Source organism: Dreissena polymorpha, chromosome 2, assembly GCF_020536995.1.
Source record: "Dreissena polymorpha isolate Duluth1 chromosome 2, UMN_Dpol_1.0, whole genome shotgun sequence".
NCBI classification, from domain to species: domain Eukaryota; kingdom Metazoa; phylum Mollusca; class Bivalvia; order Myida; family Dreissenidae; genus Dreissena; species Dreissena polymorpha.
Window position 1 is genome coordinate 29226142 of NC_068356.1, and position 16213 is coordinate 29242354.

General features: G+C 37.3%; 2 protein-coding genes across 2 annotated transcripts in view; both read left to right on the forward strand.

Moving 5' to 3' along the window:
- LOC127866440 (uncharacterized) overlaps positions 1-16213 on the forward strand; it is a 173965-nt gene that overhangs the window by 95904 nt on the left and 61848 nt on the right. The gene's annotated exons all lie outside the window — the stretch shown is intronic.
- Positions 1-16213, forward strand: part of LOC127866394 (scavenger receptor cysteine-rich type 1 protein M130-like) — a 120434-nt gene that overhangs the window by 74316 nt on the left and 29905 nt on the right. Inside the window, exons 8-11 of the mRNA XM_052406889.1 lie at positions 2575-2719; positions 7862-8049; positions 8457-8604; positions 13708-13877. Coding sequence (XP_052262849.1) covers positions 2575-2719; positions 7862-8049; positions 8457-8604; positions 13708-13877 — 651 coding nt within the window. The remainder of the gene's footprint in view (positions 1-2574; positions 2720-7861; positions 8050-8456; positions 8605-13707; positions 13878-16213) is intronic.

Genomic DNA, 16213 nt, shown 5'->3' on the forward strand with positions numbered 1-16213 from the left:
ATCTCGACATCAATATAGTTTGTGCGTGCACCTTTTATTTTCAGAGGATTGCCAGCGCGAGAACATTTGTACTTAAAGGCTATGTTCTCATATTTAGTACTAACTTCCATATTCCTGTCAACACGTTAACATGTAAAAGTATAAAGAGCAATGGAAGCGAGGCCTCACTTTAATGCATGGCATTTCAATCCGCGAATTATCGGATCAATTCGCGACCAGTGTGTGTGAATGTCTGAGTTTATATACAGGTTATCGCTGCGTCTTCACGACTACCTTATGTGCTGACCGGAGTTCTCGGCCAGTAAAATAATCGTTATGTTATAAAGACGCTAAAGCGTTATGTAGGTGAACTGGAATTTTCTTTAGACCAGAAAGATGTTAAATGAAGATATCCAGCGATATAATTATGGTATGTCAATAATAGATTCTTAATGTGTTTTCAACAATACCATGATAAATATTATTTTTAATTAATTTAACAAGAATTATTCCACCATATTGACTAATGTATTAAGCATGAGCGCGATGATTCTCGATACTGTTATTAATCGAATCAAATAGCAATGCCCGACAAACCACTAAAACAGGTTTGTTCGAAGAACGCGCGTATAAATATTTAAAATATGTACTTCGCGTGTGGCCGGTTGACTCATATGTTTTAATTTCACTTCAATTCTTCTTTTGGTTTTCTGTTTTGTATCTATAGGTTTATGACCAGCAATATGTTATAATGTAAAATAAGCCGCGAAAACTCCGCATAACATCCCGTACTGCGTGTGATGCAGCTAAGAACTGCACAGAAAAAGCCATTCGCTATCCTTGATCTCAGTCATTGAACTCTTTACCTTTCATAAACTCCAACCACAATCAACGCCGTATATCTTTTTTAAAGATATTTCTTGTTTACAATAATTTACTGTAGATTTAACAGATGAGTATATTGATCTCACTATATTAAACATTTTGCTTCGTTGCCTCATGAGTTTGCACCTAAGGTTTTCTCGAATCACATTCTCAAAGACTTTACTTAAGTCTACTCATTCACAAAAAAGATGTTTTACTTTATTAAATAAGTGCGTCAGAAGACCGTGCGGTACAAACATATTATCAAGAGTGATCATATTTTGTCTAAACCCATTCTGCGCTTTTACTTATATATAGTTATGTTCTGCTCAATGGGAGATTTAATTTAATTGAATTTAAAATACGAAATAACAGTTTTTCTTACGTACTCAATAATGTTATGCTTCTACAATTAGTTTCATCATTTTAACTGCCTTTTTGTGCAAAGGTACAACACAGCCCTCAGACCAATAATTTGGAATAACGACTATCAAATATATCTTGTCTTGAAACGTATGACAACTTTTTACCGGTATGATTACCGACAATATATAACAAGGCGTTTCTGACAAAGCATCGTATCTATTTTAAATAGGTAAACAAAAGTCTTGATTTACCATTTGTGCAAGCGATGAATGTAATGCTTATTTAACTCTATATTTAGTCCAATCAATCTGACACGGTTTTCAATAATGCAGCCGGCCACGCACACAAAATCGATCATTCCTCTTCATAGACGTCTAACTGTTAGAAAATAGATTTTTTACACAGGAAACAAAAGTACTGAATAATATTTTGAAATATTTGAGAAGAATAAAAAAAAATCAATGAACTCATTTTTATTGAATAATATTTTATAATATTTTAGAAGAATTAAAAAAATCAACTCATTCGCTGTAGAACACTTATTAAAGCTTATGCAATAAGCGGTTATAAGTGTGAACGGAAGATCTCTTTTATGTTTCATTTTGATGGAATGTCTAAAATTCAAACGTTCTGAAATTATAAAAAATCAAATCGTGTTTCCTTCAATTTAATGAGCTTTCGAGTTGGCATATGAATAAATGTTTATATAATATATATTTTAGGGTAGGGGCGTGGTAAAGGCAATTCACTTCTTATAACTCGATAGCAGAAAGCTTTTTTATGTTACTTTTTTGTACAAATGATGAATGAGCACATAAAGAAATGGGTACAACACGAAACATGGCCATGCCATAAACGTTTTATTGAGTATTACATAAATTGAATTTACTAATTATATGTTTGCAATCTCAAAGAAGGCATGCATGTACGCAGCCTTCAGAAAAAAATATGTGACGTTGCTCATAGATAGCCCGGCCAATTTGCAATTCTTAGCTAGTTCAGCGTGTAAGCAGCGTACGCACACAACTTTTGGGCAACTCCTATTACCAAACTCACATGAGACTGTTTTACTATTTTAGTAACAGAGACCTTGACCGTACGCTGACTTGCCCCAGATGCAATCCTTAGATGATCTGCAAATATGCCACCTACAAACACATCTGAAATTAAATCAATAGCAAGATCTCTATTTAAGCTCATTTCATCTAAGTTTCATTACCGGTATATTGATTTCACTTATCGAAGCCAACTTCAAGGTCCGTAATGTGATTGATTGTAAGAAGCTCATTAAGGTTTTCTTATGTATATGTGACAGTGCACATACTGAATGCCACATTTGTCTCTCTTATTATGTGTCAACTATAGAGACACGTTTGCGCCTTGTTGGTGGTCCAACTAACACATCTGGGCGAGTAGAGGTACTCCAGGATGGAACATGGGGAACTATATGCGGCGATTTCAGCGGAAATGCTGTGACAGTCATATGCAGGATGATTGGTGTCAATAATCCGTAAGCTTTAGTACATATTGTAAGATATTAAAGGCTAATAAAGCATCTTAGTGACCTGTTATATAATTAAAATATATTATTTTTACTGCTTACCCGAATTGATATTTTGTTGTTCACGTATTAAAAAAAAACTTACCGCTTTCAGGTTTAGATAAACGTACGATAACCTAAAGTCGTCATGCACCTAAAATCGTCATTTATTTTAAGTATCGAGTTCTTTCCCTTGATTACCGCCAAGAGTTTAAAGCCCGCGTTCATTGAAAAGGTAAATATCTTCTTTTTTTGCCTTTTAATATTTGTCAATGATTCCATTATTATGAATCATTAAATTCTTGGGCTTTCCATGACTACACTTTTTTGTTTGCGGGTTGTACACGGGCGAATAATAAAGTGCTGCGACGGTGTGTTAAGGCGAAAGCCACGTGGGTCATTGTCGTTATTGTTTAACATGTCTGAATAAACCCAAAGGCACTACAATACCAATCTCCACGCAGAGTTGTCGTTCCTTGCTCTCACATACAACTCTGCGTAAGGCTCAGGATGCTATTTTGTCTACCAAATAGGTAAAACCGAACAAACGCATTCAATTTATATTTGATTGGATATTTAAGATCGCATGCATTAAATTAAGAAATATGACTTTAAAATGTACGATAAATCTTGCAAAAACTAGCGAGTTTTAATGCAACTCTTTGGAACTATTTTATTGCCCATTTACGCAGATGGAATCATTCCACGCACTTAACAAATGTAAACAATCGAACATAATGTTTTTTGAGTTACGTTAGGAATTGCTTCGACGTGTGTATGTATGTTGGTTTCTTAACATCAAAAAACCATATCAATTTTATAATAATGAATTAAGACTGATATTAGATATCATGGTATGAGATGGTTTTCTTTAATGCAGTGAATGCAATGTAGCCGTCGTGCAAGAGATTGTTTAGTATACTGTAACCTCAATGATGAACGCTTGGTATGATCATGACCAATCGGGACTCCTCGGACAATTCCGCCATAACGGCGATCGTGTTGTAGCCCACTGTCCGATGCGTTCAGATTGGATCATGACATGAATGAGACGCTTTCATAACAATAGTCCGTTCTGAGCCCAACACAGAGGTGAATGTAATGTAACCGTCGTGCAAGAGATTGCTACAATACATGGAATAACCTGATAACCTCCCTTTTATAAGGTTAAAGTATACTAAGAAGCAAACAAAAAGATACATATGTCACTGACGACTTTTGATACATTATGACGACTTAAAGAATAAGCATATGATGAAAACTGTTTTTGAAAAAAAAACACAAAAAACAACTGAGTTGAGCATAAAGTTAAAAGTAAAGTTAAACATAAAACTGTCTAGATTTTAGTTTTGTGTAACAATATATATTAAAATACATTACTAAAGATCGAGAAATTACACAATTACATAAGTCTAACATTGTTGCAGAAAATGGAAAATCGCCCATCACATTTACGCAAATGGTCTACTGAAAATATGATTTCGGCCTTTAATGCCGTAAAAGGAGGCATGTCAGTTGTTTCAGCTGCCAAAAAATTTGGAGTGCCAAAAATGACATTGTCAGATAGGATAAGTGGAAAAGTTGCACTGGATGCTAAAATAGGGGTCGACACGGCACTGACAACGGACGAGGAAGCTGCGCTCGTAAGCTATATTGGGTACATGGCTAACCGTGGGTTTCCGCTATCAATCCAGCAATTAATTGGATTCGCCTGGTGAATAGCGAAGGAACGTTGCAGAGGGGATGTATTTTCAGACTCAGGTCCATCTCGAAGTTGGTAGAACGGCTTTAAGTCCCGGCATCCTGGATTAGGATTGCGTCGCCCTGCTTCATTGGACAGAGGGAGGGCCTCATTAGGTAGTGTGAATGCCCTACGAGAGTACTTTTCTCTTTTGAAAGAGACACTGGAGAGTAATGAATTAACTGACAAGCCTGATCGTATATATAATTGCGACGAAGCTGCGCTTTTCCTCAATAAATCGGCTGGTCAAAAAGTCATTGTTCCGACAAGAAATAAGCATGCCCATTCACTGTCTGTGGCAACAAATGAACATATATCTGTAAACTGCTGCGTGAACGCCGCTGGCCATGCGTTGCCGCCTATGATTATCTTCACCAACAGCTTGCCAGGAGGGCCGTACCATCGCCTGGGTCCAGTAAATGCGAGCTACGCCCGCTCTGACAGCAGCTTCATGGATCAGACCCTCTACTTATAGTGGTTCGAGAAAACATTTTTGGCGCATGCAGTATCTCAGCGCCCAATACTCCTGATTCAGGATGGAGCTTCTTCTCACATTTGTTCCGCTCATACGATCAGCTATAGCAAACGATGTTATCCTCATGTGTTTGCCCTCCAAGACAACTCACATTACGCAACCCTTGGACGTTGCAGTGTATCGAAAAATGAAAATCGAAACAGCCAAGATGGTCATCCAAGCCAAAATGATCAAGTCAGACGTTTGGATTAAAAAAAAAACAAGTCAGTGCTGTTTTTAAGGTTATTTTTGAGAAAAGTTTCTCAATGGATTGTATCACAGAGGGCTTTCGAAAATGCGGAATATTTCCGTTCAACCCTAATGCCGTTGACAAAACGTTGCTGCTCCGCTCATGCACTGATGTTGATCCAAACTCAATTGATCTCGAGGTCCCCACACCAGAGACGAACACGGACCAAGAGGTACAAGTAACTAAACATGACAGTGCAGTTCAGATGGAATGCTCATTCTCCAGTATTGAATCGTCGCAGATCGATGACACACTTTTTGACGTCAGCTTCACCGTTGGTGATGATGGAATACTGACGTTGCAACAAGCAAGCGTTTCTCAGCAGTCTTTGAGCGACACGCAACCGAAAGAAAACAGTGCCACCGACTGCCCTCCAGAACTTGCACTTGCTGCGATGGAGTGTACATTGACACCCCGAAAAAAACGCAAGTTCGAGCAGTGTTACAACTGCAGCATCGACTTGCAAGATACTGTGTTTCAAACATGGCGTCACCCTAAGGACCAGGTGGAAAGCCAAGCAGCCAGTTCAAGTAATCCTGTAGAAAAACACGACATCCTATCTGTTGCAACTACAGCCGTGAAAACACAGAGAAAGCCGACTGTACCTACATGTACCGTTGTGGACCACCCTTTGGTAAAGGCGGGCCTCATTCCAGAGGACCTAGTCAACGTTCTCGTAGTTCCAACGCCGACACAAAGATCGGTCAGCAAACGTGGGATTGGAAAAGCCAGGGTGTTAACAAGCAGAGAAGTACAGGAAGAGTTAAAATAAAAGGAAAAACAAAAACAGCATCTAAGTGAACAAAAGGAGAAGCGCAAACAAGAACGAGAAGAAAAGCGACTTCGAAACGAAATTGAAAACGACGTAAAAAGGAAGAAATTGAAGACAAAAAGCAACAGAGAGAAAAACTCAAGGCCGAAAAGCTGAAAGAAAAAGAAGAAAAGAAAAAATAAAAACAAATGAAGACACAAAAAAACAAACCTGCAGACCAAATGAATACAAAACAATAAAACACGTAACCATAACATAGTGTACACATAACACATATCGTGACGTTAAAGGTTAACATTAGGCATTGTATGGCCATTCTGTAGTCAAGTTCACTCAACAGGAATACACCTCACTAAACCGAGTGCATATAACACTTTTGTCCTCTTCAGGTATACAAGTATGAAGAAGATCGTCATACGCAATGTCCAAGTTGTAGGCATGCATCATTATGGTCGAAGGGCGTTTGAACTGCTGAGCACTTATCACGTCGAACTGGAGCCAAATAACTCCTACGATTCCATGAAAGTGGCAGTATTTGATGGTCCCCTAAAAGTTGGGAATTGAAACGTGATTGCGCCAAGGCTGTGAATGAGATAGTTTCTTTAAACAAAGGAAAGGCTAGGTACTTGTTGCGAACTCTTGAAGAACCCATTGTACGCAATCGACGCACCGGGCCGCAACAGACATGTGCCATAGCCTTCAAGATCGACGAATCTGACATATCCATGGTAACCACGACAGCGCAGATGCATACATGCATCTACATCAAAGTCATGGAATGAAAATAATAAATGAACTCTTTATTAGTATCATACTATGTCAAAGTATAATTGTTACCGCAGCCTTAATATCACGATGCTATGTTAATAGTATAACAGTTATTTTCATAGTTTTGTTTTGTGTTCGACAATTTCCATAAAGCTATTGTTATCGAAATGTTTAAAAGGAGATTAAATTAATATTGTGTGTGACTGTTTAAGTGTAACTTTACCATAAATAAATGCCAGTCGTTTAACACCATTTCATGCGGTTAGGCATTCATTATTTTCTTGTTTCAGTTCTCGTTAATATTATTATGACAATTAAGCGTATTTTCTTGAACGTCATGGTTGACGATTTTAATATGCTTTGTGTATGTATGCAACATACTCAGATTGGTTTTATTAATTTCATGTTTCATGTTTTAAAACACTTACTGCATTAGGGAATTGTTTTGTTGTCTTTTTTTAACTCGGTGAAATTACGACTTTAGGGATACATGACGACTTAACAATAATTTCCTTGACGACACAATGTTTCATTAAATAAAAAGTCGTCAGACCCACCCCTTCTTTGAAAACCTATTTATTTCATCACAATCAGTAACAGAACGCACCTTAACTTGATACTTTGCGCTACAATATAGTTACCGCTACAATACAAGACCAAACGGTGAACCGTTGCAAGTATCTTACAAGCCCAAACAAGACCAATGTGTATAAGACTGACGACTTAAGGTTATCGTACAATAAATATATAGTGATATTACGTTTTGATTTGATTTTTGCTTAACATTGTAAGGTGAAGCTCGTGAAGGTCTTGATATAATTATTGTTTTTATGTCAAATATAATGTGGAACTTGTAATACGTTTTATTTTGCTTGTTCGTTTAATGAACATTCTTATTATTAGTTGTTATCTGTCAAAATTGTCATATATTGAGGAATGTAAGAAACCAAAAAAGCAATCGTTGTCAGAAAAATACTAATCGAAGTTCCCGGGTGCGATAAAACGTATTATTAAGTTATTTCAATATTGTATTTCAGCTTATCGTTTTTTTTACGTTACCATTGCAGTCAAGCTTTTGGATACGGTCATAACTACTACGGAGAGGGTCACGGCAACATTGTCATCAAATCCCTTTCCTGTGACGGCACCGAGACCGATATCTCAATGTGCCGCTCATACTATTGGGCGGGCTTTGGAAATTCCTTCTATGTTTCTTGTGATCATTCAAAGGATGCCGGTGTCAATTGCGATGGGAGTATGTTCTTCATATCAAATGAACTATCCAGTTAATCAGTCAATAGTTGATACGATTTCGTTACGATTCTGAGTTGACTAGCGGTTTATTGATTGTCAAGAAACTGCACGTTTAAAACTAATGTACATCGCTAATTTCTCATATAAATAAAACTATTGTTCCGACTTATTGCCAGGATTGTAAGGTAAATTTGACACATACTCTACTGTTTGATATGGTTTGCATTTACAGCGATAATGTTCGCCTTGGAACCTGGTGACTTTGTAAAAATCCTTATTTTTGAGTATAGACCATTTCGCTGGATTAAATTTTCGCTGAACGTGTTGTTTTTGTTGTTTTGTATAATTATGTATGGCCTTATGACTCGTCCCTTTTGTATCTATGATACACAGACATTTGTTTCACAGAAACTCCCATCCGGTTAGTAGACGGCGTCTCAGAGCAGTCCGGTCGTCTCGAGGTGTTCCATAACGGTCACTGGGGCACAGTCGGTAGTTCCAACTTCGACGACCACGATCTTGATGTCATCTGTAGGATGCTTGGATTCAATTATTCGTACGTTTACTTTAAATTTAAGTTGAAATATAGAGTAAAGGAACTGTACAGTTGTTAATTCTAACACGTTAATCCACGTGTTTTCTAGATACTAAACTGGGGATCAAGTGTAGGTTATTCTGCAATAATTATGGGACGGATTGTTATGTTTTGAGAATAGTTCTTAAGATTTTCAGAAAAATTACAAACTGAAAGCGTGTGCTAAAACGAGCTCTATCGATCGTTACAAACTTGCATTTTATACTTTATATAAGCAATTCTCGTAGTAAAACAAAATATAACGACAAAAACAGAACTCTCTAAATTATTCAGTCGTTTCGCAAAGCTTTATGATTTTCAGGTTTTTAAATCGTCAAAAGATGCATATAATGGATATTTTAGAGCATGGTAAAAAATTAAAATGTTTAGTGTTACTGTTTCCTCCCAAATATCATAACTACAACGAAAATTTGCGAATCTGAAATTAAAAATAATAATTTTGTCAATTTTACCAAAACGTGAAAAGGCCCCTTTAAATGTTTTATAATATGCTTGTGAATATGCGTCTAAGAAAGATGTGCGAAGTATAGAAAAATTCCCATGCATTTAACCTTAAACCGTAAAACAAAAATTCAATCATAATCTGTTGTCGTCAAACAGATGGGTATAGATGCTTTTAATCAAATCACTCATTATGCACAATTCGATAACGAACTTTGGTGATAAAAAGGATATTATTTCTTAATAAATAGCAATAATAAAACTCTAGAAATGATAAGGGAAATATAGATATTTAGACCCGCTAGTTTTGTATTTAATCGCATGTACAATAAAATGTCCTTTATCTGTCACACATATATTAACTTAACTTTAAGAGAATGTAACCGATAGTTCATTATCTGAAAGCACTCGTAAGATTTACAGTACTATGCTATTTTGGAAGGTTATACTTACAGGACTAGTTACGAAGTTGAATTAGTTTTCTATTTTGTTTGCTAAGAACAATAATTTTGGCCGGTGAACTTATACTAAAACATGTAAAACAACGAGCAAATTTTATGTACATGTCTTTTTAACGTAAAAGTCCACTGTTAAAAAAAAACAACGTTAAAACCAACGAATAAATCGGTTTATAATATTTGTTATGCCACTTTATTAGGCATTAACATGTTGTTATAGATGAACATAGCGCGTGATTTTATGAATTTGCTTTATTTTGTACTAAGTAAAATGCGGTTTTACCGGATAAATTCAAGTTTTGGAAGAATCAGATGGTTGGAAGTGGGGCGGGACTTCTTCCATCGGGGACGGCAAAATATCTCCTACAGTAAAGGAACCATGGCAGTAATAGTAGAAAACACACTTACAAACATTTTGTTGCTAATTACAACAACCTCAACCTCAAATATTTCAAGAGTATTATTTCTTATGTTCTGTGGAATTCAACAATTGTATAAAACATAGCGTAGTAGTGTGTCGGATATTGAAATGCTGTTATAATTTGTGTTGCATGGTGCGTTCTGCATTCGACAGCACTGGTTTCGTACCAGCCTCTTACTTGATCTATTAAACTACACGGTTCCGCGAGCATCGGCATAATAAAAAGATGGGATTTTATTGGTGCATATATTATAAAAACAACTGCAGCCCACTTTAACCTAAGTATTTCAAATATTGTTGATCTAACTGCCTTCGGTCGGAGACATATGCACAACCCCCCAAACAAGGCTTTGAACTAGTGACCCCAATTTCAATAGGGGTCATCTACTATCCAATGCCAAAGCGCATGTGAAGTATCAGGCCAATCGGTCAATTTGTTGATGAGTTATTAATCTGACACAATGTACACACTTATTAAGACAATGACCTTGACCGTTGAACTAGTGACCCCAATTTTGATAGGGGTCATCTACTGTCCAAAGTCAATGCGTATGGGAAGTATCAAGCCTATCGGTCGAATCTACGAGTTATTGATCAGAACCGCTTTTCCCACTTATTGTGCCAGTGACCATGAACTTTGACCTAGTGACCACAATTTCAATAGGGGTCATCTACTGTCCAGGCCAATGCACATGAAAAGTATCAAGCCAATCAGTGAAGCATTTGACGAGTTATTGATCGGAAACAAGTTCAAACTAAGTGTGTTACAGTGACCTTGACCTTTGACCTAGTGACCCCAATTTCAATAGGGGTCATCTACTGTCCAAGGCCAATGGACATGTGAAATATCAAGGCAATCGGTGAATCAGTTGACGAGATATTGATGGAAACGATTTCATACTTTCTGTGTAACAGTAACCTTGGCATTCGACCTAGTGACCCCAATTTAAATAGGAGTAGTCTACTGTCCAAGGCCAATGCATATGGGAAGTATTAATCAAATCGGTGAATCAGTTGACGAGTTATTGATCGGAAACGATTGTACCCTTGATGTGTAACAGTGACCTTGACCTTTGACCTAGTGAACCCAATTTCAATAGGGGTAATCTAATGTCCAAGGCCAATACACATCTGAAGTATCAAGCAAATCGGTGAAACAGTTGACGATTGATCGGAAACGATTTCACACTTAGTGTATAACAATGACCTTGACCTTTGACCTAGTGACCCCAATTTTAATAGGGGTCATCTACTTCCAAGGCCAATGCACATGTGAAGTACCAAGCCAATCGGTGAATTACTTGACAATTTATTGATGGGAAACAATTGTAATCTTAATGTGTAACAGTGACCTTGACCTTTGACCTAGTGACCCCGATTTCAATAAGGGTAATATACTGTCCAAGGCCAATTGGTTGACAAATTATTGATCGGAAAAGATTTTCAGACTTAGTGTGATAGTGACCTTTGACCTAGTTACACCAATTTCAATAGGAGTCATCTACGTCCAAGGCCAATGCACATGTGAAGTATCTAGCCAATCGGTAAATTCGTTGACGAGTTATTGATCGGAAACGATTTTTACACTTAGTGTGATAGTGACCTTGACCTTTGACATAGTAACCCCAATTTCAATAGGGGTCATCTACGGCCTAAGTCAAATGCACAAGTGAAGTATCAAGCCAATCGGTCAATTGGCTGACAAGTTATTGATCGGAAACGATTTTCACACTTAGTGTTATATTGACCTTGACCTTTGAACTAGTGACCCCAATTTCGACATGGAATCATTTACTGAAAAATTCCAATGCAAATGTGAAGTATCAAGCCAATCGGTCAATGGGTTGACGAGTTTTTGATCGGAAACGATTTTCACACTTAGTGTGATAGGGACCTTGACCTTTGATTAGTTACCCCAATTTCAATAGGGGTCATCTACTGTCTAAGGCCTATGCACATGTTAAGTACCAAGCCAATCGGTCAATGGTTTGACGAGTTATTGATCAGAAACGATTTTCACACTTGATGTGATAGTGACCTTGATCATTGGCCTAATGACCCCGATTTCAATAGGAGTCTTCTGTTGTCCAAGGACAATGCACATGTAAAGTATTTAGCCAATCGGTCAAGTGGTTGACGAGTTATTGATCGGAAACGATTATCACACTTAGTGTGATAGTGCCTTGGCATTTGACCGTGTGGCCCCAATTTCAATAGGGTCATCTACTGTTCAAGGCGAAAGTACGTGTGAAGTATCAGGCCAATCTGTCAATTCGTTGACAAGTTAAGGATCGAAACGAACTGGTCTTCCGACAAACAGACTGGTCTACCGACAGACAGACCGACCGACGTCCAGCAACACAATGTACCCATTCTTCTTCGAAGAGGGGCATTAAAATAGATCAGTAAATGTTTCCTACAGCTAATTTATATGACAAAAAATGCCCATACCATGCTCATACTTTGTAATAGTTATGATAACTAAGGTGTCTGAAGCATACATCCGCATCTTCAAACGGGGTTATGAGTTTTGTATATTAAAAAAGGTTAGGTGAAATAGGATTATTCAATATGATTTATTTAGTGAAGAAGCATCTCTGACATATTGCTATATAATGTTACATAATATGACAAATGCATAACATAACTTTGCATAGTTTTGCAATAAGCCATCTTTTAAGATTCTGCGGTTTCTGGTACTTTTCTTACATTTGACTTCACGAGTAATTTTGTGGTTACAGAAAAGTGCAAAATTTGAATAAATATGACGAAATAATAGGTGTCTATTACAAAAAATGTGTAATTTAATTGATTAACGAAAGTTAATTGTTTCCGTGATTCTGGTCCGATCTTTCTAAAAAAGGCATTCAACTGGGCTGGTTGGGTGATGATTGTATGGAAATAAAAAGCGTTTCATTCAAAATAATGCATAGTTTTGTATAATTCATTACAAAAGGCTTTAAATTAATATTGTTTAAAACTCACTTTCTTAATAATAGTCATAATAATATGTTCTTAGACAAGTCGTGTCAGAATGGTGATGTATGGATGAAAAATAAAATATTTTTTTCATTTTATTTCACATAAAAGGGCAATTACTATGACGATTGTAGTCGGATTCTGTTTAAATGTCATTTCCTTTCTACCAGTTTGGGTATGTTGATATTCTTAACCGAATTTCTAGATGAACAGTTAAGTGGCAGCATTCATAAGTTGAAAGTGAAAACAATTATAATAAAACATTTATCACAACAAATATGAAAGTAGAATGACCAAACTTTGAGAGCCGCTGTCTTAATGCACTGCCGGCTATAAAGCGATGTGCTAATATAGTTGACACTGATAATTATGATCATTTGTTTGTAAGACATGACACTTTAAATATTGTGTGCTCATATGTTTTGGCATATGAGAATATCGTTAATAGTATAACGTTATTAATTACTTGTGCGGACAGGTTTTTGTAGTTATCATACATGTAACTATTACAGTAGTACGATGTACATTTGTTTTTAGATAAGCGTTTTGAGTTATCATGTCACACTGGTTGAATATTTTTAGGTAGCTGTATTTATCAAAAATAAATGTTGTCTGTGTCAATTAAAGTTGTTGTTGTTATTGTTGATATAAAATAGTAAATATGTGTAACTATGCGGTACGCTTCTTGTTTACTTGGTATGCTAATTTGTTAATAAACTGAGATATCTGAAATAATTACATCTTACTGTTTGTCTATATTCTCAGATCCAAATCATTCTACGAGTTTGGGTACTACGGAGAAGGATATGGGGAGATTGTTGTGAGCAGTCTAAGCTGCCAAGGCCATGAGTCTGACATTGGTCACTGCGCGGCCACGTGGTGGCCGATCATCTCATATGATCACAGGCGAGACGTTGGCGTCAACTGTAACGGCGGTAAGATATAAAATGGCGTAACGTCACATATGAACATGGCCTCATGATTGCAGTAGAACTTTGCCTTCTTATCATATAGAGGACTGACAAGGTGGGCGGTTGGACTAGCCGGCGGGCGGGCATGCAGGCAGGAGGGCAGGCAGGCGGAGGGGCAGGCAGGAGGACAGGAAGGCGGGCGCTCAAGCAAACGGACAGATAAACGGACGGACAGTCAGACAGACGGGCAGTAGAGCTGTAACGATTCGGTTCGATGCATCGAAAAACCGGTTCAACGCCGCCGATTCGATTTCAATACCAATACGGCAAATTTCGATTCGATTCACTGCAATCCCGATTGATCCGCATTTTAAACCTTACTTTTCAAAAAAATGTTTTGCCATTTGTAATACGTCTTGTAATTGGTCAATAGCTAATATGGCATCCAATAAATGAATGAATATCCCGCTGAGCATTACATCAGCCGGTAAAATGACTTCTTCAACCACGCTGAAAGACGCACCGTCAAAATTAAAAGTATGGGAACAATTCGGATTTTGTGAAGGTTCTGATGTGTTTTATTGACGTAAGTTACCCTAAATCTGGAGGCACTACAAATTTGATGCAACATGTAAAGAGAAAACGCTCGGTTGATATTTCAGATGTGATTTAAATAACCTACATTTTGATAACAGAAAGTTACTGTTACTTAATTATACCCATGTGATGTTTTGATCTCATTTTTATCCTCAATACATATAGTTTGTTTTACTAAATTGGGTGCATTCTGTTAAGAAGTCAACTGGACGTTGTTTACATGGGTTTTTAGCTCTACTGGCCAAAGGCCAGCGGGGCTTATGTCATGGTCCTGTGTCCGTCGTGTGTGCGTGCGTGCGTGCGTCCGTGCGTGCGTGCGTTAACTTTTTCTTAAAACATCTTCTTCTCCTAAACTACTGGTCCAATTCTGATGAAATTTCTCAGGAATGTTCCTGTGGTGAACCTCTTTCAAATTTGTTCAAATGATGCCCCTGGGGTCAAATTTGACTTTGCCCCTGGGGGTCAAAAAATTGAAAATTTGCTTATATAAGGCCTATTTTGTGCAAACTTTTTAAATCTTCTTGTCAAGAACCATTGGGCCTAGGGCTACCAAACTTGGTATGTAGTGACATTTTATAGTCCTCTACCAAGTTTGTTCAAATTATGCCCCTGGGGTCAAATTTTACCCTGCCCCGGGGGGTCAAAAAATTGAACATTTGCTTACATAAGGCCTATTCTGTGCAAACTTTATAAATCTTCTTGTCCATAACCATTGGACCTAGGGCTATCAAATTTGCTATGTAGTGACATCTTATAGTTTTCTACCAAGTGTGTTCAAACTATGCCCCTGGGGTCAAATTTGAACCTGCCCCGGGGGGTTAAACAATTGAAAATTTGCTTTTATAAGGCCTATTTTGTGCAAACTTTTAAAATCTTCATGTCCATAATCATTGGGCCTAGGGCTACCAAATTTTCTATGTAGTGACATCTTATAGTCCTCTACCAAGTTTGTTCAAATTATGCCTCTGGGGTCAAATTTGACCCTGCCTCGGGGGGTTAAAAAATAGAAAATTTGCTTATATAGGGCCTACTTTGTGCAAACTTTAAAAATCTTTTTAACCATAACCATTGGGCCTAGGGCTACCAAATTAGCTATGTAGTGACATCTTATAGTCTTCTACCAAGTTTGTTCAAATTATGCCCCTGGGGTCACATTTGACCCTGCCCCGGGGGTCAAAAAATTGAACATTTGCTTATATAAGGCCTATTTTGTGAAAACTTAAAAAATCTTCTTGTCCATAACCATTGGGCCAAGGGCTACCAAATTTGGTATGTAGTGACATCTTATTGTCCTATTCCAAGTTTGTTCAAATTAAGCCCCTGGGATCAAATTTGACCCTACCCCGGGGGGGTCAAAAAATTGAAAATTTGCTTATATAAGACCTATTTTGTGCAAACTTTAAAAATCTTCTTGTCCATAACCATTGGGCCTAGGGCTACCAAATTTTGTATGTAGTGACATCTAATAGTCCTCTACCAAGTTTGTTCAAATTATGCCCCTGGGGTCAAATTTGATCCCGCCCTGGGGGGTCAAAAAATCGAAAATTTGCTGATATAAGTCCTATTTTGTGCAAACTTTAAAAATCTTCTAGTCCATAACCGTATGGCATAGGGCTACCAAATTTGGTATGTAATGACATCTTATAGTCCTCTACCCAGTTTGTTCAAATTAAGCCCCTGGGATCAAATTTGACGGTTCCCCAGGGGTCGCAAAATTGAACATATGCTTATATTGGGCCCATTTTGTGCAAACTATAAAAATC